The following is a 25,444-nucleotide window of genomic DNA, read 5'->3' as shown; positions in this document are numbered from 1 at the left end:
TACTAGAGAATTTTATAAAAATTATTTATGTGAGGGCATTTTTAATAAATTAGCATATAATAATTGTAAAAAGTTGTATTTTAGTAATTTTTATGTTGTAAATAAATTTAAGTGAGCCATGTGCATAGGCAACCAAAAATACTCTCGGAGATTGACAGATATTTATACTCTGAAGTGACGTTTAAGAATATTTACGAATATAAAGTGGGTTATAATAATATATTGTTTGAAATGTGTATTTTATTAAATTAGAGTGTTAGTTACTAATTTAATTATATATTCTGATCTGAAAAGCCTAAATGTAAACAAAATTATTAATAGAAAAGAATGGAATTCTCTGGATCTCCGGAGATGGCCATGTTTGCGAAATGGTTTGTTCCAGAAAATTCAGACAAGTATTTGATAGAACAAATTGGAACATGATATCTTACGAGATGGTTCTAGAATGTCCAAAAGATATAAATACCCGTGATTTGGATTCAAGATGGCAGTTTTAGAAAGTTTTTAGTCTGAAGTCAAGCAGTTTTTAGAAGTTTTTAGTTAGAAGTCAAGCAGTTTATTATGAAAGTTAGTAGAAGATAGACACAATTAATTAGTGAAGTCAATTGTTCACAGTTTTAGTAAATCAGTCAAGCAGTTTTATAAGAAATATGAAAGTTAGTTGGAGATAGTCCAATTGTTTAATATAGTGAGTTAAATGAAGATTAAAAATTATGCATATAATTTAATGCACATTTATAATTATACACAAATAATTATTGAAGATTAAAAAAGGTATATTGGAAGAAATTAAATTATATTATGGTTGGAGATTAGTATAAATCAACTTATAATAATTGGATATTGGTATATTGAAAAGAAGAATAAATATAAATGGTGTTTGCTGGTTTGGTGGGTGGTATATAAATGCTGGTGAAGAAAAATATATCTTAAATTGGTAGAAGCTGATAATTAAAAAAAGAAATTTCACAAAAACAAGGATAACCGAAGTACAAAGACTTTCAGTGGTGATTAGAATATATATAGTGGAAAACAGTTCATTTAGGCATTCAGTGAAAGAAAGGTACAAAATTTTGTTAATATAATTTAGTTAGTGTCATAACAATTTCAATTTTGAAGATAGTTTTGTTTAAATTTTAGATTGTCTATAGAATTTAATTAGTTTTATAAGAGTATCAATTTAAAGATAGTTTATTTTAAATTTACATTGGCTAGGTTAGATATATATGTGTGTTTCATAATAGTTATAATAAAGATAATTTAAAAAAGTACTTACAAGCTAATTCTTTGAGAACCGCGATAAAAACCCTATATATTATTAAAAATACTCATTGCTCATCATTCAAAACAAAAAACACATCATAACAATATATATATATATATATATATATATGTCTTCATATCAATGCGAGATCCGTTTGTATCATAAGCTATACAAGATGAGATCCATTTTGCAAGGCGAGATCCGATTTTGGATCTCACCTTGTATTTACGTGTATATAGTGATATCTCGATGTAACAATGATGGGGGTACAAGGAAATCGATTTTTGTCTGGACCTCATTTTGCACCCCTTTTGGCGAATTTTATATTGCAGTAGTTCCACGAAATTCGCTGTAGAGGTCAGGGCGAGTGATCCGTTGTGTATATGGTAAATATACATTTTGTAGACAACCCGAGATCCGGTAAACTTGGCAACGTCGCTAATGAATTTTACAGTCAGCTCTCTCCCTCCACTCGGCTTATTTCTGGTTTGAATAATAATATTTACATTATTAAAGAGCTCTGTCCAGAAAGGCGATTGTCAAATATCTCGAGAACTAGCCGTCGTATCGGAATATTGTTTATTTGTAGCATTATTTTTTTACAATTTTTCTTATATATCTTCTCCATTGTTCATTTTACAAAAAATGTTAAAAATTTATTTTAATCGCTTTTAAAAGACCTATAAAACCCCTTTCAATTTGATTGAGAGTTATTAACACAAATATATTTTGCATATCATTTATAATTAAGGGACCAACTATGCTGTTCACGTACTATATTGAGATTCCAAGGGCATATTTTTCAATATATGTAGTTCATTTCTGCTAAACTTGGACACTGTACGTCAAATAGTTTACGAGCTACAGCTTTATAAACAAATTAACTTTATATTTACTTATTCGTTTATTGAGCCCGGACGAAGGTCAAAGTAGGGAGGGTTTTTTTAAGGGGAGGGGATTTTAACTCAACGAATCAAAATTTAGTTGCATTTAAAAAAAAATGTTTTTGAATCAGAGATTTTTTTAATTGTCTTATTATATAAACAATTTAATAATTATTATGCTAATAATTAGTAAAATAAAAAGGGCTAAAGAAGTAACCAGTACCAGTAAGGACAGTAACCAGAGTCATCTTTTTAACTACTATAACTTTTCAAAATACACCAATTAGATTCATAATATTTATGTTTTAAGACTAGTAAACAGTAAAATATGTACCTAGTTAAATTGAGTTTTGAATTAACACTGTAAATGAATAGTTTATTCGTATATATGTATATAGGATAATATTAATAAACAGCAGCTGTATTACTTTTAAAAAGATTTATTTTCAAGACATGGATGAACTTTAAATCGCTCTATAAGAATTATAAACGAAAACTTTAATTTGAATCCAGGGTCTTGTCTCTGAATAAATCAGGTCTCTCATTTTTAAGTTTTAAGCACTCTTGTTTTTTTGGAGCCACTTTACTTTTAAGATGGCTCTTAAAAAATGCAGACATAACAGACTTCTGTTTTGCAGTCCATGTCCCCCGGTAACGCATTTTCTCTTTTTTCTTGTTGCCGCAAACATTTTTTGTTATTTCAGGGTTCAAACCTAAAATAATTAAGAGATTAAAATACATATTATCTTTATTTTCAATTTAGTAAATGGATTGTTTTAGTTTAAGTTCTTAAAAATGTTTAAATTTATGAATTCAATTCACATGTTTTATTAATTTAAGTGATTTTCGGTTTATGTAACTTTAAATGTAAGCTAATCAACTCATATCGCCGCTTGATAAGTAATACAAATAGGTAACTCGAATTTTAGCTGTCTCATATAGTTAGCTGCAACAAAATAACTTCTAGTATATAGGAGTATATTTTATAAACGCCTTAGAAGTTATTTTGTTATAGTAACAAAAAAGTGTGAAAAGTCGACCACTCAAAATTGCAAAAATTCGAGTTATCTAATTGTAATAGGTATTAAGGGGACAATATGTTATGTACGATTCTTTTTGTTAACATTAAAATTAAATACCATAGCAAAATTAGAACATAATCTTGTAGTAACATATGTAATATGTAATACAAATAATAAAATATTACCTACCCTCTTTAGTATCTCTATTTGCGTTGACATAGTTTTCTTCATTGCAGTTTGGATCCACTAAGATATCTTTCGACCAATCTGATTCGAGTTCGTGGTCTTCTCTATTCAACACATCGGAATCCATGTCTTTACTACAATTTGGTTCTGATGCATACATATTAGATATATCATCAGGTTCTTCTGGTCGTGTGTCTTGATTGTTCCACATTTCTAGTTGCGAAACAATTTCATTTAATGTTTTGCCTTTGTTTTCAGTACCAACGCCCTTCTCCATCATTAAAAGCAATTTTGCTATTTTTGCCGTCTGGAAAATATCCTGAGATAATCTTAAAAGAAATATACAATATAAGTACCCTAGTTTTTTTATTTTAAGTACAACACTCACCGGTAAAATTCCTCGTGCGTTTTTTTTTTGTGTGGCCCATGAATCTGGCCACTTGCTCCATTTCAGTTTCATCTAAGTTTAAGATCTTCAACACTCTGGCAATTTGTTTTCGTAATCTTGACGATGTCAGAGTTTTAGGATTTTTAGCACCACAATTCTCAGCAAATTTTCTTAAAGCTTTTGAGCCATCTGCCCATTTTGAGGAACTTCCCGAAAGACCAAACAGAAATGGATTATCTTTTGGCACGATGTCTGTAGGGTTTCTAACAGAAAGCAAACTATCCACATATCTTTGAATATTTTATGAAAAAAGTACTGGTACTGCTTTGCTGCTTTTACCAATAGTAATAATTCTTTTAAAATGTTTTGAAAGAGCAATTTCGCTTTCACTAAGTATATTTAGACACTCTTCCTGATTACTGTTAGTGGAGTTGTTAACATAGGATTCAATTTTGATGTACTGCACATCACCTACTCTTTTCCTATTCAATACAATTAAAAGGGCAAGAGCAGCTTCTGTTAATTTTTTAAATGATTTTTCATCATTGCAATTTATATTTAAATTTGTCAAAGAGGTTTCAGCCACTTGCTGCACATAATCCTTAAACATTATAATATCTTGAGTTACTGGTAATGTTTGTGATTTAAATCTTTTAACATCTCTTAAACTTTCTTCATAATTTTGGACTGGTAAAATAGGGTCCTTTTTAAAGAGTAGGGATTTGGCAACTGCAGCTACCGCCATCAATGTGGTTCTCATATGCAGTGCTAAAGAAGGCGCTTGAAAGGAATGTGTAACTTCATCATATCTCGAAATTATTCGAGTCGCTGTTTAGTTTTGTTAGTTAAGTTTATGTTGAATTATTTGATTATATACAGAAAAATTATAATCATTACTTACCTTCTGTTATCTTTGAATTTTGTTTCACTAATTCAACTAACCGCTGCCCTCGAGACATTTTTAAAATATAAAACACCGTAACCGCAAATTACTTTACTCCTTGAGTAGGAAATATGCAATACAAGACGAGCTCTGGTCGCTCGACTCATACCCTTTAGAGCTGGCAACAGTGTGGGATCTCGCATTGATCGGAAAATATCTAAAATTTTGTATATAAGTCTTCCACTTCCCTTTTCAGCTACGGATCTCGTTTCGCTTTTAATTTATCAGAAAAATTTAAGTTCAAAAATCTTTTCCCCTCTAAGTGTGCCATGATTAATATGTTAATTATAAAGATAGTTATGAAAAATATACTCAAATAATTAATTTCCTATTGGTGGATCTCTGGTTGTCCTCGATTTAATCGGATCTCGCCTTGTTATGAAGACGTATATATATATATATATATATATATATATATATATATATATATATATATATATATATATATATATATATATATATATATATATATACATATATATATATACATATATATATAAATATATATATATATATATATATATATATATATATATATATATATTCTATTTGTTAATATTTTTTATTGGGTAATATTATTCAACAAAAGATAAAAAATAGGTAAAAACTTATCTTGGAAATATTTTATGTTTATTACCCTATGGAAAAAATCAGAACACTGCGTTGTTATATAACGTCATAAATGATCCGGTTTGGAGTAGTGCCCATTTGTAAAATATTGGCTTAAAAAAAGAAGGTAACGACGAGTAATATTTTTCATGCAAAGTGCGGCAATGGGGTCGGATCCTCCATCGTGAAGTGACTCAGAACATTTAAATACATAATGCAAGACCAGGTATTCTCTGAATTCATGAATAAAACTCATATCCAGCAATCCGACCATTCGAGGACTAAGACGCGCTGAAAAAGACGCGTCTTTATCTCGAAGCGTCGCTGGAAGGAATTATTCTATGACGTATTTCACCGGCCCCATTGTCATCCTGCATTATGAAAAGTCTCTATTACTTCGTACTTTAGCCATCCCTTTGTGTGTTTTTGTTCGAAGAGCATTTTTTTGTTTACCGTCATAAATTTTTCCTTTACCGTTGCGGTTGGTTTACATACTTTGATAATATAAAATTATACAGGAACTTTTAGTTATCTATTAGAGTTGTATAATAAATTTATACTTAACCATTATTATACAGGTGAAATTAAAAATTTAATTCAAGTCTATTAAAGAAGGAGATCAAAATAAAAGATGAAATATTAATACACAATAAGAGCTGATCTAAATATTACACCAATAAAAATATATTCAAATAACTGTCCTTATAAAGTGGGGATCTGATTACACTAAATGGATTTGTGTTCAAATACAGAGTAATATTAATAAATCACTCTAAGGGTAGATAGATGTAAATAGTCTTGAAAATTATAGTGGAAGTGAGGATTTTCTGGGGTACATTAAAATAACAAACGCCACGTTTCATCATCTTTATTTTAATAATCAATATTGGCAACACGCCATATACCGAGTGTTTACAAACATTAATACAAAGATGGCGCTACATGTATTAAAATACTTTTTTTGATACATCACAACACCCCCACTTATCAAAAAAAAAATATCTAAACTTTCAAACCCAAACCTAGCCTAAATTTAGAATTTTTAACATTTTTCAACCCTTTAGTAAGGATGTCAGCCAACATTTCATCAGTACTCAAATACTTCAACTCAATAACATTATTTTGGATAGCCTCTTTGATAAAATGGTGGCAAATTGTCATGGTGACATGGTGATTGTCATTATACAAAACAACTTCAATTGAATTCAATTCCAGTCTTCCTTGAATTTTTGACAACAAATTACTTAAGTAAATGGCTTCCTTAGTAGCCTCCCCTAAAGCTACATACTCCGCTTCAGTGCTAGAAAGAGCCACTGATTTCTGTTTAACACTCTTCCAAGAAATCGGACCACCCGAAAGTTTAAAAACAAAACCTGTGTAAGATATTCTATCTAACTTATTTGAGGCCCAATCAGCATCAACAAACCCTGTTAAATCCAAATCATCCCTTTTATAAGTCAAACAAATGTCTTTAGTCCCCTTCAAATACCTCAATATCTTTTTAGCACATTTCCAGTGATTCTCATTATGACTTTTATTAAATTGACTTAAAAAACTTGCACTATATGCAATATCTGGTCTTGTCAAAACTGCTAAAAATATTAGACTACCAATTAATTTCTGATATAAAGGATTTTCTACTTTTTCTAAGCAATTACTTTCCGTAAAATCAAAATTATCTATTGGTGAGCTGACAACATTACACTCCTCCATATTAAACTTTCTTAATAATTGATCAATATATGCACTCTGGTCTAATCTAATAGTATCTTTATCCCTATGAATCTTCATACCAAGACACAATTTTAACTGACCTAAGTCTTTAATTTTAAATTTTGAACATAATTCTGCCTTTATTAAATCAGTTTGGACCTTATCATTACTGAAAACTATAAAATCATCAACATATAGAGCCACTACAACTAAACTCTTATCAATTTTTTTAATATTGATACATGACTCATAATCTGATTTATTAAATGCTAGGCTAATCAAAATTTCATTCACTTTTTGATACCAGGCTCGAGAAGACTGCTTTAATCCATAAATGGCCTTTTTTAAATGACAAAGTTTATTTTCATTACCTTTAAGAACACAACATTCTGGTTGACACATAAACACTGTTTCTTGCAAGTCACCATTTAAAAAAGCTGTCTTCGCGTCCAAGTAAATAACATCTAAATCTAACTTTACAGATAAGGCTAATAACAATCGTAAACTTGAATACCTTATTACAGGAGAAAACGTCTCCTCATAGTCCACACCTTCACGTTGAGTGTACCCCTTAGCCACTAAACGAGCCCGATAACACACCTGATCATCACAATCAACTTTGGTTTTAAAAACTCACTTGCACTCAACCAAAGTTCCACTTTTTGGAGTATCGACCAACTCCCATGCCTCATTTTCTGCAAAAGATAGCATCTCTTCATCCATGGCCCTCTTCCATCTGGCCGAGTCTGGTCTGGATAGAGCTTCTGACACACTGGATGGGATATCTTCCAGATCTACTTCCTGCTGCTTATGACATTGAAATGTCACATAGTCTTTGAAGACCTTAAGCTTCTTGGTTCTGTCGGATCGTCTTGATGTACTTGGTATTTCTGGTGTGATCACTATGTCTGGAACATACTCTGAGTCATTTGAATCATCTCCGAGGTCATCATCCAAAACATCATGGTATTCTTTCTCATCTGACAGTCTATCTGGGAATTTACCTTGGTCTGGATCCCCCATACTGGTGTAATACCTCTGTCACTGCAATATCATTGCTTGGTGATCCTACGAAATCACAGTTTTTCAGCAGCTTTGGTTTTTCATTAATGACCACATATCTACTGGTAATTACACTCTTCTTAATGGGATCATAGAGCCTATAGCCCTTCACATTTTGACCATAACCAACCGAGAACATCTTCTCTGCCTTTTTGTCAAACTTTTGCCGTTTTTCTTTGGGTATATGAACCATTGCCTCACTACCAAAGATTCGAACATGACTCACATCTGGCTTTTTACTCTAGAAGAGTTCATATGGTGTTATACCTTTAAGACCTCTGACCACAGATCTGTTCCTTAAGTATGCAGCAGTATTGATGGCTTCAGCCCAAAACTGTTTAGGAAAATCTGCATCGAATAGTAAGCACCTCGCCTTCTCCACCAGGGTACGATTCATTCTCTTCGAAATACCATTCTGCTCTGGGGTGTAAGGATTTGTTTTTTTATGTGTTATACCATTACTACTTAAAAAAGATTCAAAGTCAGCACTACAAAATTCTCCTCCGTTGTCAGACCTAAAACATTTGATTTTGTGCCCTTTTTGGTTCTCAACTAGCAATTTAAATTTCTTAAACTTATCTAGAGCTTCACTTTTGTATTTTAAAAAATAAACAAAAACCATCTTACTCAAGTCATCTTCAAGAACCAAAAAATATCTAGATCCTCCGATCATCTGTCCATGGAGATCATGTCCGATGGACATCATCTCCATGGGACCACATAAATCACCATGCATAACCTCGAGAAATTCTGCAGCACTATTTCTACTACTCTTGAATGGCAACTGAGTCTGCTTTCCCTCACAACACACTTGACACATATTATGCAAACTTGCCCGCCCTTTATAGTTCAAGCCCTCAACTGCTCCGTCCCTCATTATACCCAAATCTCTAAAGTTGATGTGACCAAAACGTCTATGCCACAAATCACAACAGTCCTGAGCATACATAGAAAACGCCACTGGCTGAGACTTGACAAAATTAAGTCTATACACCTGATTAATCAAATCACCTGTAGCCACACTTGTACCTTTACTATTAAAAATCTCACAACCCTTCTGGTTAAAAACAACCTTGTTACCATTTAAAATCAACTGGCTAACTGACAGTAAATTGGTTGTAATATTGGGTACATAATGAACATTTTTAACTACAATGTCAAAGTTTTTATTGCTACTTACTGTAGTTAACTCTACTTCTTCAGCACACAATGTCCTGTGGTCTGTAAACTGTGTTTGTCATTTGAATCGTCTAATTTCAAAACCGGCCATCTCCAAAATTTCAGTTATAAGTTATTATAATCACATTTTATTCAAAACATTACCTATACCGTATTATAAAATCATTTCCTAACAAAAACGGCCAGATCTATGTCAAATTAATTGCTACAATAATTGTCCTTAATTTCAAAATCGGCCATCTCCAATGCTGCCTTGGGTTCAAACCCGGCCATCTCCAACCGACCAATAGGAAATCCGCAATTGGACAGGTCCCGGCGTATTTTGTGTCAGTTAGCTTTAAACTCTCTGCTCTGCTGTTCCTTATAAACGATTTATGTGTAAACAAGTTTGTTTTTGTAATTTTTTTAAAGTTGTTATTAAATTTTGTTAATTGTGATTTATTGTGAATACTAAGCAATAGGATGGATGACAGTATAGGAAGCACAATCTCCACCGTTTCTTCGACATTGGCAAGAAAAAAAGGAAAACATTCTGATGAATGGAAAAATGAGAAACTAAAAACATTAAGGTAATCTTATTCACAATGTTGTTAAAAATACCTTTTTCAATGTAGTTAAATACATGTTTTGAACATGCATTTAATTACAATACAAAATACTTTAGCAAAGTATTTAAAAGTAATTAAATACTATCCCAATTTACAATTTTATCCCAGTAGTTTTAATGTTCACAATGCTTTTTTTATATTAAACTAAATTTAATCATCAGAACTTCTCCTACAATATCGGTTGTATAAAATATTGTAATAATACCTAATAAATAAAAGGATGATTATCATATTAATAATCAATCTGCAAAAACTAACAAAAATTAAATAACCATTATCTTAATACTACACAATGGTTATTTAATTTTGGGAAAAACCCATTGGTCTAATCCTCATTAAGTAGTACCTTTTACCGGGCGGACGTAATTTCGGCCGGAAAAAGAGCAGGTACTAAAAGCCGGTAGGTAAATTCGGCCGGAGGTTTTAAGTTGCTTCCTTATCTCATAGGTATTTTCGGCCGCAAATCAAATAAAATAACAGAATGCTTTATATTAAAATATTTCTTTATTTCAATAAAATTATTACATCAACTTATTTCTATAAATTAAGTAAACTATAAATTTTTAAAAAACGTTTTAATGTGATACAGATTTAACGAAATTAATTCTAGAAATATTGTCAGATCGAAGCATATTTACCATGTTTTCGATAAATTTTAGTTTGTTTTTTACTTGTTTGTCTTTAATTTTTGCTGGAATATTTAAATTTTTTATTTTTAAATATGCATCGATCTGACAATCTTTTAATTTTTCTATAAAAATAAATATAGAAGGGTGACTTGAATAAAAACTAGAATTAAAGTGCGAATGGAATGATTCGCAGGCATTTGTGGTTCTTTTAATTGATGGGTTTTCATATGCCCATATATTTGGTGGAAAATGAGATTCTGGCGCTATGTAGTTTTCTAATAAATAGTCTGCGTATTTATCTATAAGTTTATGGTCCGGTTTGTATGACATGAGATCAAATATGAAACAATCTTCAACTTCAGAGGGGTCTAAATAAGTTAGCCCAAAAGTATGAGTAAGCCATTTGCTTTCCTCGCAGTTTTTATCTTTATACATTTGGGTTAACCCTAATGATTGTATTTTCCTATACCACGCCTGGTGCAAGTGGAATCTACAACCATTTAGTTTGGTTTTGGGAAAGACAACTTTTAATGCGTTATGAATTGCGATTTCAAAATCCACAAATACCTCCTTCGGTTCAAAAACAATATTATAAAGTTCAAAAATTTTAGATTTTACCAACAGAAAAAGTCTCATATATGTGTCACTGGTCTTATTGGGCAACAGACAATACAAAAGAGGAACATAATGCCCATTTTCCAGTCCATGGATGGTAAATAACTGATAAAAATATTTTGTACAATAAGAAAATGTGCCATCCATGTAAAAATCTTTCATTTTACATAAACTTATTATATTTGTATGGCAAGAAAAAACAATGATATTATCAGCTGTGCTGTTAATAAACAAAAAATTTTCACCTGTTGTGGTTTTCGGTCCATAACTATCGAGTACAGAATGTACATCGTGAATATCCTTAGGCAGGGCTGGTAAGAGCTTACGGCGGCTGTTGTACAAATTTCTTCTTATTAGACTGACATCTATCGATGACAAATTCTCTGGCAAATGATTTGAAAGAACGCTTTTAATAATTTTTGAAGGTTTCTCCGATATGTCTTCCTCAGCTTTGCGCTTGCATGAAGTCGTCACTATTTTTCTCTCCAACGTAGTTTCATCGGACTCGTGGTTGTGGATTAATTCACTTCTAGTAACTGTGTATTCCGCACCAACAGTGTACAGTTTGGCTAAACATCTTAAATTTTTCTTTATACACCTCCAACGTACTTCACCACTTTTTAATACGTCCTGTTTACAAAACTGAAACTTTTCTACAACTAGTAAGTCACAACCGCGTGAACTCTTAATTACTAAAACAGATGCCATCGTATACAAATAATATATTTTATGCTTTCTGTCGACTAGTAGCTTCAAGATAAGTTATAATACTGACTAGCTATAATAATTTTATACCTGTTATTTGTGAATTTTATACATTTAAAGGAATAATCTTAAGTAGGTACAACATAGTTATTAGAATAAAGAGATAAGTAAATTAAAGGTATTTCCGACAGGTACACAGGATTAGGTATTTCCAAATAAATACACAATTAATATTTTACAGAAACTATGAAGCGTAATTACCAATATTTTAATCTCATCGTAAACATCAACCCCTCGGCCGAAATTACCCCTGTCATAAATGGTACCCCTTGATTTATGCAGGTAGGCCAAGGGATTACCGGCCGAAATTACGCCTGCCGCTTTTACCTACCTACCTACCTACCTTTATTTACCTGCTATAACTGCCAGCTCTACATAGAAATGAAAACAGTGAAAGTATTGGAAATTTTAAAGTCATGAAAAAAATGTATTTCAAAATTTCAATTATTGTGTATTTAAATTTTGGGGAAAAAAGTAATTGAAATACTTTTGAAAATATAAGAAATTAAAAGTATAATCACGTAATTAAATACATCTAAAGTAATTGAAATACATTTTAATTTTAATTAATAAGTTTGACCTTAGTTTACTCTTGTTGCAGGTATTCGAGTAAAGAACTTCCTGAATATCCAAAGTGTAAACACAATACGAAAGCCTATCAGTGTAGATCATTAAAAATGCAAGACATTTTGACGTTCCATGAAAATTTCTACCGTTTCAAGGACAAAATTCAGCAAGATAATTTTATATTAAACCATACTAGTCTAGAGAAACCTAAACGACATCGCCCGAAAACATCTTTCCGTTCAGAAAAGTCTTACACATTTAAATATTTTGTTCGAAGAGTAGATGGTATAAAAGTACCAGTATGTAGAACAGCATATTTAAATATTCTGGTTCTTAAAAAGCATCGTGTCCAAGGGGTAATGAAGCGTTCTTTTAAATGCGGCGGTAGTGGAGCAAAAGAAACAAGGGGAGGCGATCGAAAAAGTTCGAAAAATATTTTCAAAAAAATGGCAGTTATGAAATTTATCGAATCTTTCACAGCCCAAGAACCGCATTACTGTCGCTCAAAAACGTCTGTTGGGCTATATTTACCGTCTGAGCTCAACATCAAGTCCACGTGGAAAATGTACAACAAAGGTGTTGAATTACATCTTAAAGTGAAGCAATCATTTTTCCGCAATATTTTTAACAAACAGTATAACTTGGGATTTGGAACTCCCAGAGTAGACGTCTGCTCCAAATGCTTAGAAATTGGAGAAAAAATTAAAACGGAAAAGGAACCAACTGAACAACAAAATTTAATTACACAACATAGGGTGCACAAGTTAAAGGCTAAGGCATTTTTTCATATGCTGCAGGAGAAAAGAGATGGGTTGCTCACTATATCTTTTGATTGTCAAAAGAATATGAGTCTACCAAAGGTGCCAGACCAAAGAGCCTACTTCAGTCGTCAGTGGAACTTCTACAACTTTACTATTGTAGTAGGCAGCTCACATGATGCTTTAACTAAAAGCAATGTTCATATTTATTATTGGAACGAAACAGATAGGCCCAAAAGTTCCAACGAAATTGCTAGTGCAGTTTTCCACAGATTATGCCAAACAGATTTAAAAAATATTGACACCGTCCGTTTATTCGCTGATGGCTGTGGTGGACAAAATAAAAACACCACTTTAATGGGGATGTTATCAAAATGGCTTGTATCGTTCGCCCCAGAAAATGTTAAAACAGTTCAGGTTATCTTTCCCATTGTAGGTCATTCGTTTATACCACCCGATAGAGTATTCGCTCAAATAGAGAAAAAATTAAGAAAAATTGAAATTATAATAAAACCTGAAGAATATGTAAATATTCTTAAAGACCATGGAACTGTTTGGAATATAAATAATTTGGAAATAAATGATTGGAAGAGTGCCACACTGGAAATTATAAAGCCTCCAGGACAGTGGCACTTTAAATTCAACCCTTCAAAAAGGTTTATTTTACAGAAGACCACAAAACGTAATAATATCACCATTCGGGGTGAGGGGGCTTATCGTGTCGATCTAGGAAGTGACAAATTAGTAGTCAAAAAAGGAAAAACTGTCAATAATTTAGTTCCTCCTCTTTTAACAACTGGTATGGCTCCAAATGCCAAGAAAATCAAGGACGTTTCGGCACTTTTGGAAGCGCACTATGGGGCAAACTGGCGAGAGTTGGAAAATTTAAAGTTCTATGCTACTGTTGAACAATCTACAGGTGAAGCTCCTACAGATGACTTGGTGTGTGAGGAAATAGAAGAAAGAGATATTTATGTCTAATTTAACTGTCTCTTAGTTTTAAACTTTTGTTTGAGTTCCATGTATTTGTATTTTTTGGTGTTTTAAAATAAACTTTAAGAACGTATGCGTTATACATATTTAATAATTAGTTAATAAAAATGAAAGAATGGCTGGCTTATCAATATAGGCCAAACATCGGCAGGTAATTTCAAAACCGGCCATATCCATATAGGTTATTTTCAAAACCGTCCACTAGCTTAGTTTCAAAACCGGCCATCTCCAACTTTTTTATTAATTTTTACGCATGTGTATACGAAACTCATTATTTTATGATAGTGAAATGCCTTTGTATTATCATCATAAACACAAAATAATATTAACACAAATTTTTTACTCATTAGTTTTTTGACAGCAGTTTTTTGCATTTTTCTCAAAACTTACTTGAGTGGAGATGGCCGGTTTTGAAATTAGACGATTCATTTGTCATCTTAGTTTTAGTTAATGTCATATGTAATTGTCATGTTATTCATTCAAACAAAACAATTCTAATTTCTTGTATATTAAAACCTAGTTTATAAAGGTTTTGCATTTCATTACAATTTAATATACAAAGAAATATCAAATATGGATAAGCTACTACGACCAGACAGATTCGATTAAGATCCTTACTCTCCTAGATCATCTCAAGAATGGATGCATTGGAAAGCTACCTTTGAAAACTTTATTTCCTCTGTGATTGATGTTTCAGAGGATGAGAAATTCAAACTACTGGTAAGTTACGTGAGCAACAATATCTATAAACTTATCTCTGATTGTAGAAAGTATTCTGAAGCCAAAAGTATTCTCAAAGCAGCTTTTGTTAAACCCAAAAATGAAATTTTTGCCAGACATATCCTAATGACAAAAAAACAACAAACTGGTGAAAATATAGGTCAATACGTTCAACATCTTAAAGTGCTTTCCAAAGACTGTAATTTTCTAGCCGTTTCTGCAGACCAAAATAGAGAAGATTATATAAGAGACTCTTTTATTAATGGCATTCTTTCTAATGACATAATACAACGTTTACTAGAAAACAACACTATTACTCTGCAAGATGCCATAGTGAAAGCCCAGTCTCTGGAGTCAGCTTCAAAACACTCTGAGGCTTATACAACTCCTGTACAAATTATTAATGCAATTTCTTCCGAAACCAGAGAGCACACAAATTATACTTCTGCTGCTGTGAAAAGTTGGAAATGTTACTTTTGTGGATCAACTGAAAGGCATCCTCGTAGCCTATGCCCTGCTAGAGACACAGTTTGTAAGAAATGCTCGAAAGTTGGACATTTTTCCAAGGTATGTAGGCTTCAGGTGCCCAATTCAGTATCAGCTGCTGTTTTAGCTACTACTACATCTAGTTCCAATGTTAGAAATCTTGCTGCTGCCCCTTAATCTAAAAGTGTTACTGAGATAAAGGTGAATGGAAATACAACTAAAAGTTTAATAGACACAGGTAGTTCTGAGTCATATATCAGTAAGACTTATGCAGTGTCTATAAACGTGAAAACATTTAGAATTCATGCAAGCATAATAATGGCTTTAACTGCACTCAGAACGACTATCTCAGGACACTGCTTTGTTAATTTAAAAATAAACGAACATTCCTATAAAAATGTCAAATTATCAATAATTCAAGATTTATGTGCTGATGTAGTTATAGATCATGACTTGCTTAAACAACATTCTTCTCTAGAAATCACTTTTGCTGGCTCAAAAATGCCTTTAGTTATTGATCGTATAGATAACATTTGTAGTTTGGCATACTTAAATATACAGCCACCCAAATTATTCTTCAATCTATCAAATGATTGCAAACCAAGGCAATCAAGAAAATTTTCAACTGAAGATAGAAAATTCATATCTGACGAGATACAGTATCTGCTATTGAATGAAATCATAGAAGAAAGCAGCTCTCCTTGGCGTGCACAAGTACTTATTACAAGAAGTGAAACACACAAAAAGAGAATGGTGGTAGATTATTCACAAACGATTAATAAATTTACTTACTTAGATACCTATCCTCTCCCAGATGTTGAAGATATTGTTAGAAAAGTAGCAAGATATTTTGTCTTCAGTACTATTGATCTTAAAAATGCATACCATCAAATTCCAATTAAAAATGAAGAGAAAATATACACTGCTTTTGAAGTCAACGGCCAACTATACCAATTTTGCCGGATTCCTTTTGGGGCAACCAACGGAGTGGCTTGTTTTCAAAGGGTTATCGATGGTATTACTAAATCCCAACATTTAAAATGTGTATATGCATATCTTGATGATATTACGGTTTGTGGATTAAATCAACAACAACATAATCAAAATCTGAATAAATTTATGGAAGTAGCGAAGAAATACAATCTAACAATAAATCAAAATAAAAGTTCTTATACACTAAATTCAATCAAACTTTTGGGTTATCAAATAGAAAATCAGACCTTAAAACCTGATCCTGAAAGATTTGAACCATTAAAGAAGTTACCCTTACCAAACGATTCACAATCACTAAAGAGAGCTGTCGGAATGTTTGCATATTATTCCAAATTTATCCCACAATTTTTAGAAAAGATACAAAAATGCAATACTTTTCCTTTAACAGAACAAGCAGCTGAAGCTTTCCAAATTCTTAAATCTGAAATTATTTTTTCAGCCGTTACTACGATTGATGACAAGACTCCTTTTATCGTTGAATCTGATGCTTCAGATTTTTGTATTGCTGCTTCTCTTAGCCAAGGAGGAAGACCTGTTGCTTTCTTTTCAAGAACCTTATCAAAAAGTGAAAGAAATCATTGATCAGTGGAAACAGAGGCTTATGCAATAGTGGAAGCTCTTAGAAAATGGAGACATTTCTTGATAGGTAAACATTTTCGACTTGTAACTGATCAAAAGTCTGTCTCTTTTATGTTCAATATGCGCCACACTAGTAAGATAAAAAATGAGAAGATTATCAGATGGCATCTTGAATTATCATGCTACAGGTTCGATATTCAGTGCCGACCAGGAGTTAAGAATGTAGTGCCAGATACTTTCTCACGAGTGAGCTGTTCAATAAATCCTCGACCAAGTCCATTTGAACTACATCAATCCTTGTGTCATCCAGGAATCACCAGAATGGTCCATTGGATAAAAACACCAAACGCATAAGTTACCATATACTATTGATGAAGTCCGTGAAATGACCAATCGCTGTCCTATCTGTGCAGAAATAAAACCAAAGTTTTTGAAAACTCAAGGGAGATTAATTAAAGCTACTTCGCCTTTTGAAAGATTATCTCTGGATTTTAAAGGACCGCTTCCATCTAGATCTCATAACAAATATATCCTAACAATTGTTGACGAATATTCTCGATTCCCCTTTGTATATCCATGTCAAGATTTTTCAGCAAAAACTGTTGTGAAGTGTCTTACAAACTTATTCTCTTTATTTGGAATGTCTAGTTATATCCATTTAGATCAAGGGGGGGCATTTATGTCTCAAGAAGTCAAAACATTTCTCCATTCACAAGGAATACCTACAAGCCGAACAACATCTTACAATCCTGAAGGCAATGGCCAGACAGAAACATATAATGGAATTATATGGAAAACTATTTCTCTTGCTTTAAAATCTAAACATTTAAAAACTGAACAGTGGGAATAAGTAGTTGAGATAGCTCTTCATTCAATTCGTTCTCTTTTGTGTACATCTACAAACAGTACCCCTCATGAGCGAATGTTTCATCATTCCAGAAAAGCTATAAATGGAGCTGCGCTTCCTTCATGGTTGATAACCCCCGGAAAAGTATTTATGAAAAAAAATGTGAGGCAGTCCAAATATGAACCCCTCGTTGAAGAAGTACAGCTAATTGAAGAAAATCCAAACTATGCTGTTGTTAGACCTGAAGATGGTAAAGAAACAACAGTAGCCTTAAGACAACTTGCACCACGAGGAGATGCATCTCTACTGGACTGTGTTAGTGGATCGGAATCTGCGGTTTTTAATGAACAGTTTATCAATGATCCACCAAGCCCTAGATTGAGTATATGTGAGGAAATCCATATATTTCTCCTGTTAACGTTCTAAAGATCAAGGTAATATTGAAGGTGTTTTAAAGAAAGAAAATAAAGACAGTCTTATTAGAAGAGGTACCAAGGAAAGAAACACTCCTGCTTACCTTAAAGACTTTGTTCAAAAATAAAGTTGGGGTGAATGTCCTGTGGTCTGTGAACTGTGTTTGTCATTTGTCATCTTAGTTTTAGTTAATGTCATATGTAATTGTCATGTTATTCATTCAAACAAAACAATGCTAATTTCTTGTATATTAAAACCTAGTTTATAAAGGTTTTGCATTTCATTACACACAACACTGGCATTTTTTCATTGTTGGCTACTAAAATTTCTTTGAGCTGTATATCCTGGGATGCATTTTTTATCCAGTCATTTCTTGACGTTAAATGCACACTTGCTCCAGAGTCAATATACCAATCTGAATTGTTTAATTCACCATTTAAAAAGACCGCACTAAAAGCACTCTTATCCTCCGGTTTTCTCTGCTGTTTTCGAAAACTCTCAAAATCCCTTTTCAAAACTGGGCACTTGTTTTTGTAATGACCTATTTGTTTACATCCAAAACAAATCACATGTTCTTTATTGTCATTTTCAACACTGTCACCGCCGTCTTTGGGATGTTTTCGGAACTTGCCTTGACTGGCAAAAGCACTACCAGTAGATTTCTCGCTGCCCGCGTTCCTACTTGTTCCATCTTTCTGCATATCAACTAACTTGGACTTTATTGCATCCCCTGTAATTTGAATTCCAGAATGTTCCAGAGCCATTATCATTGGGGTGAATCTGTTTGGCAATCCTGCAAGAAACAATAAACCAATCCACTCACTAGTAATTTCGAATCCACTCCGAGTTAATTTCTGGGCTGTTTCAATCATCTGCCCTATATAATTCTCCATACTGTCACAATTATCCAACCGCAAACTTATGAGAGTCCTAAGTAAATCAATTTTTCGTGTAAAACTTTTCTCGCCATACAGTTTTTTTAATGTTATCCACACATCCAATGCCGTTGCCGCCTCTCGAATATGCACATAAATGGATGGATCAATGGATAAAGATAGCTTTGCCCTCGCTTTATTCTGCGTATCTGCATTTGTTTTACCATTTTCTTCCAGGCATTTCGATAAACCATCAAGCACAAAAACGTTTTCAATCGCAAAAGACCAATCATCATAGTTCTCGCGACCCAGTAATTTTGGCACACTGGCTAAATAATTCGTAGCCGCCATTTTCAGTCCACAAAACAAACTGCGAATTTCACTCGACCCTACGTGACTACGTTACCAAAAAAACTCACAACTGATACCTTCAGGTTATAGAACTTTAAAACTGAATGCTAGGCCCATAACCTCTTGAAAATTATAGTGGAAGTGAGGATTTTCTGGGGTACATTAAAATAACAAACTGCATGTTTCGTTCGATAACAACGATATCATCTTTATTTTATTAATCAATATTGGCAACACGTCATACACCGAGTGTTTACAAACATTAATACAAAGATGGTGCTACATGTATTAAAATACTTTTTTTGATACATCACAACAAATAGACTGTTTATGTGAGTTAAGCCACATATAAAAAAATATATTTTTTAGTCAAATTCGATGTTAGAAAATATTATAAATTCTAATTGACCTTGAGTGATTTATTAGTATTTTATTTTTCTAGTTATTGTTTTTAATACTTCAATGTTAAAATTTAACACCCTTTAATATCATACAAATATAAATGGACTTTAAGATATGTATAAGAGTTGTATAATATTTATGAAACTGCCATGAGACCAGCTAGGATGTACGGAACTGAATGTTAGGCAGGTACAAAAGAAAAAAAAAACCAACGAGTGCATGTGGCGAAAATTAGAATGCTAAGATGGATGAGTGGAAAAAAGGATAACATTAAGAATAAGTATATTAAAGAAATGCTAAAACTGGCACCTATTGAAGCCAGAATGAAAGAGTATAGGTTAGGATGGTTCGAACATATTAAATGTTGAGACTGAATCATCCAATACACCCAAAAATTCAGGATTTTTAAGTTCCTTGGAGGAGTAGGAGATGCTTAGGTAGGAAATGTCGGTAAACGGTATTGTTATTATGGTAATGGTTAGGTTAGATTAGCGCAGGGTCCATTTGTGAGCCCCTCAGACACTGAGACCTCCTAAGATGGATCAATTGTATCACCCCTATCATACGGACTAGGCCCATCGAACCTAGTCGTCGGCTTTTCTGAGGCCCAGGCTGTTCCGGGCTCCCATATCTGCTAATATTAATATTAGTATGACATAAATTTTATGCAGAAATATAATAAGGGAAGTAGGAATCATGTAAGGATAATAGACAAACGATTTACCCCTAAAAGACGCTTAGAAACTGAATATACCGACTATGTTTTTTTATTTATTGTGAACCAAATCTTTGGTACTCAATTCTATATTTTTATAAGTTCAAATAAGTTTTTTTTTCAACTAGGCCATTAATTGTTGTAACGATTTATTTTGCCTACCACCTGGAGTATTATTATAAGGGGTAGAAAATTGGGGACAGAAATTATTGGGGCGGAGATAGGGTAAGAAAAGTAATGGATACTTGTGCGAACGGCACTCAGGGCTTATTTGGAGAGCTGGGCGTGAATAAGTAAATGGCAAGGGGGTTGGATTGGGGCAACTACAAAAAAATTAAAGAAAGGCGTTACTTACATGAATCTCCTGGGACAAACAAATAGAACAACAAGAAAGACTTCTAGCTATTTAAGAAAAAATAGGACGCCGCTTCGATGGATCCTAAACTTGCTGGATGAAGGAAAAAGGCTCTTCCTTCCTAAAAAAGTAAACACAAAAAAAGGTTAGGAGATTTTTCTAAAATATAAGACAAAATGGTTCAGAGAAATGAAATAAACATTTATTTTTGTCTCAAACAAACAGTTACACACACAGATAAACAAATTACATGGGTATATACTAAAATAAAAATATAAAACATCTATCCTATCTGTTTACAATTGGGAAACGCTACAAAAAACTTTTAAAACTATTATTAAGTTATTTATAACTGTGGCAGAAATAGATTATTAAAACTAAAGATCTATCTTTTAATTAAAATGAAACTTCATAAAGTTAACCTCCTCAAAAAAAAAATAAACAAACGTCATAGATAATTTTAAGGCTAGCTGTCATATGTCAACATTTATACTGACAACACAGAACAAATAAATTGACAGTATAACTACACCCTTGATTTACAATATATAATACATATTACATTATTTAAATTGTTTTGGAAACAATTATTGTTATTTAAAAAAAATGTCTACTTTAGTTTGAAAATTAGACACAAAATGTTACCTGGGTTTTCAAATAAAATTTTGCTTTGAAACTTCTGGGATTATTGCTAAAATTTCTGGAGTTGAACTCTTTGGACACAATCAAAAAAACTGCTTTACGAACAAAACAGGAACAGCGGGGTTGAAGAAGCACTGAACAAAACTTGGAACTTTTCTCCTTAAGAAAAACTGAGACAGGTAGAATTGGACTGCAATTAGACATTAAATTGCTACTATTAACCGCCACTAAACTTCTTTTCCATAACGTAGGATGAAGAACAAAAGGACATTACAAATTTGATGAAAAATTTGGACCTAAGCTGAAATCGACTAACTCTGGTAGCGATCCTAGCGAGAATGACGAAATTAACTTTAAAATTCATTCATATAATTTGGAATAACAATACACTTGAGGGGAATTAAAACGCAAAATATCCTATTTCTATGACGCACAAAAATTGTAAGGTGACTTCGAATAAAACAATAAAAGAAAATGCCGAGAAATTACACATCTGTAAAATAATAAACAACTCTTAAATGGTTTATATTAACTCGAGCCGACCTAAGAAGTAATTGAAATATATTTCGGGTATTTTAACTTGTACGATAGGAACAGAGATACATGAAAAACAATCTTTGTTATTGTAGTACATATATGACGGGATTTAAATTTAATACTTATACGAGGGGATTCTAATATATATATCAAGAAATTTATATACAAAGAATTTGTAAATGCTACAATACTCCCACGTAAGAGCGAAAACTGGACAAACAGGAAAAGTTTTCGTTTAGGGCAAACAATATTCAGGTTGGAACAACAGTAGCATTTTCTAACTATTGTAATAATACATCATGACTTCCGGGAATCAAACAAAACAAAAAAGGACATACAAAAATCATAATCAAAAACTACTTGTTAACTATCTATGGTACCAACATAATAAAATATACAAAATAAAACTGGATGCTCGGATAAAACACAATACTCTTAAAAAAATCTATATGAGTAAGATCGAAACTTTCGAAATTTAAGTCTGTAAAAGAATTCTACGCCTGTCCTGAATAGAATATAGAACCAACCTCTTAATTTTGGAAGACTTTGATATAAAAGATAGCTCAAGCATACCTAAATTACTCCGGGCACAAAGCTCGAATAACGGAGACCCATAGAATTATTGGTAGTAGGAGGAAAATCAGAAGGCCAAAGATCCAGAAAAATATCTCTAACATCAAAATCCTGGAAAAATTTCTACATAAAGCCATCCATATGGCACAGGAACGTAGGCAATGGACACAGCAAGTGAACAATATTTATTGTGTAACCACGCCCAAGGAATGAGGAAGGGGAGTGCATAAGTTTTATTTCATTTTGTTCAATATGATCAGAGGAAATAATTTTTTTAAAGCTACTGTTTAAACAAAATGTATATATAATTGTTGTTTTTTTTTTTTCTAATTTAACAGTATTTTATTTTTGTTATGTTTTCTATATATTCTTTTTTTACAAATTACAAAATAATGGTTCAATTGTTTCAAACTTCTTCTTCTTTGGGTGCCGTGTCCGTATTCAGACGTTGGCCGTCATCATGTTTACAATTTCCTGAAACCTTTCTCTGTCGGCTGCTGCGCGAAATAATTCTTCTACTGTGGAACCACATCATTGTCTAATATAACGCAGCCATAAGTATTTCAGCAGTCTTATATCATAGTGGTCAAGTCCTGCTGCCCGTAGAATTGTTTCAAACAACAGAAAATAAAAGATATTAGAGAGTGCATACCCAACTAATTTCAACATAAAGGTTTTAAAATACAAGGAATAAATATGGATAAATATTAATAGAATTATTTATTCAAAATAACCTTAATTTTTTAAAAAAGTTTTATATAAATGAAACGAGAATATCAACAAGAAAATCTAAATTGAAAATATTAGTTCCCAGGAAGTCTCTTATTATAATCATGCGAATCTCTTAATAACATTACAGTCAAGGCAATGAAGCACAAAAATCGGCTATAACTTCAAAAATCGGCTCAGTAAAACGGATTGAGATGCAGTTTGGTGCATTCGATTTGTGAGAGCGCCAGGAAATTTTGTGAAATAATGTGATAATAAAGAAATAACAAATTCCATTTGGAAAATGCATTTTGCCGAGTTAAAAATTTAAACAAATTTAACTCTGCACATATTGTATAAAATATGTCAAATTTTGGTACTTAGGGGTTTTGGGAATCGCTAAACACGAATATCAAAATTAACTTAAAAATGCAAACACAATAGATAGAAATTTAAGAGCTAGCGAGCAACGGGATAAATGTAGAACAACAATTAAGGAAGCGGCAGATGACGTCCTAGGACAAGAAGAACCCATTCCACGCAATAGTTAGATATCAATCATTAATAGAAAAATTTTTGCGTATAAACTTATGCAACAAGGAAGAATACGGGATTAGGAGCAAACGTACAAAGAACTCAGGAAGGAGGAAAAACGTGTGCATCGAAGAAAAAATAGGGCCTTAAAATACCAGATTATGCAAGATCTTCAATTACTAAAGAGAAAAAAAATTAAACTACCTAATGTTTATTACCTTAATGTTTATTTTGTTCCTACACAATGTGTAGGTATTCAGCGTATAATTCAGCGTAATTGTTTTTCTCAGTCTGAGGTTTCCTACCATTTCTTTTAATGTTTTCAGGGTAGCTCAACCTTCTATGACTTTTCCTATAAAAATAATATTAACTCTTTCCTTAGCGTGACAACATTTAATTTTCACATTCCCATTTTCGACCGTATCTAACTTCGGTCAATAATCATTCCACACACAATTATAACTTCCTCCATTTACTTGTCTCCTTCTCAAACTATCTCTGATAGTTCTTAAAGCATCTGTCTTTAGTATTTACAGTCTTTTCTACTATAAATTTATGTTCTATAGATATAATCACACTCAAATATTTACCTTTTGATTCTTCACTCATACAGTACTACAATTATTTAATTTTATCATCAGCTTATTTATTTCTCTATAATATCTTAAAATATATATTTCATGACACAAATAACAGTTGTTTACTTCCATTTTATATATTATGTTGAATAATCTTTACTTAATCCATAAAATCTTAAATGTATTTTTTTAGTGCACTTTGCATACTTCAAAATTGTATTAAATAGTTTTCTACAGACCACAAATTCACATGTCCGTACACAAACTGTATTCAGTGGGAAAAGAAATAATTTTCAACATAACGTCCCTTTTTGTTCCTATATTCTTTTCACAAATTCCTTATCATAAATTCTTTACTAGTTCACAGATATTTATTTTAAACAAAATTTGAATCCAAATTGCCTACAAACATTTTTAACCAACAAACGTGGTAGTAGAGCATATGTTAATCCCCCTTTTTGTCATATATTACATCTTTTTGTGATTACAACACATTTATTTAAATACCTACACCTTCACATTATTAAAATATCATTTTTCTTTTAAAACTCTGCAGGTTCTTCATACATATATAAATGTACCTAGATAAATATTATAGTATAGGTATATAAGCAACTCAATTTATAAATTTCGTTTATTAGCACCACTTGCGAGTGGGGTCATTAATAACCTAGTGTAGGCTGTTTCGTTACTATGGTCTGTTTTTTAACCAGGATGAGTAATTCCATCGAGTTGGAATCTATGCTATGAGCATATTAACGTGTCTATTAAAAACGGCGTCAGTAGGTGTGGCTAACGATCATACCAATATGGCGGTGGGATCAGAGCCTGACTCAATAATATTAAAACTACTATACAAATATGACTAGTTATTCAGAAGATTTTATCATAATTTAAAAAAGTGCAATTTTTAAATAAACTATGATTTATTTATCCTGCGGTAAATACTA

The 25,444-nt window shown here is 32.2% G+C and overlaps 2 protein-coding genes across 2 annotated transcripts; one reads left to right on the top strand and one right to left on the bottom strand.

Annotated features, from left to right (window-relative positions):
* Window positions 1-14,827: 14,827 nt before the first annotated feature.
* On the top strand, window positions 14,828-15,568 carry LOC140444480 (uncharacterized). Its single transcript, XM_072536239.1, has one exon. The coding sequence runs from the start codon at window positions 14,828-14,830 to the stop codon at window positions 15,566-15,568; it is 741 nt and encodes a 246-aa protein (XP_072392340.1).
* Window positions 15,569-18,481: 2,913 nt separating this feature from the next.
* Window positions 18,482-19,450, bottom strand: LOC140444479 (uncharacterized). Its single transcript, XM_072536238.1, has one exon. It carries the CDS (start codon window positions 19,448-19,450, stop codon window positions 18,482-18,484), a length of 969 nt encoding a protein of 322 aa, XP_072392339.1.
* Between the last annotated feature and the right edge of the window lie 5,994 nt (window positions 19,451-25,444).

The sequence above is a fragment of the Diabrotica undecimpunctata genome, chromosome 6, assembly GCF_040954645.1.
Source record: "Diabrotica undecimpunctata isolate CICGRU chromosome 6, icDiaUnde3, whole genome shotgun sequence".
NCBI lineage: Eukaryota > Metazoa > Arthropoda > Insecta > Coleoptera > Chrysomelidae > Diabrotica > Diabrotica undecimpunctata.
The sequence above is the reverse complement of the archived record's forward strand: the minus strand, read 5'-3'. Positions and strand labels throughout refer to the sequence as shown.

Excerpts from the sequence above, each read along its gene's own strand:
- LOC140444479 (XM_072536238.1), bottom strand. The coding sequence starts at position 19,450 with ATGGCGGCTACGAATTATTTAGCCAGTGTGCCAAAATTACTGGGTCGC.
- LOC140444480 (XM_072536239.1), top strand. The coding sequence starts at position 14,828 with ATGCATTGGAAAGCTACCTTTGAAAACTTTATTTCCTCTGTGATTGAT.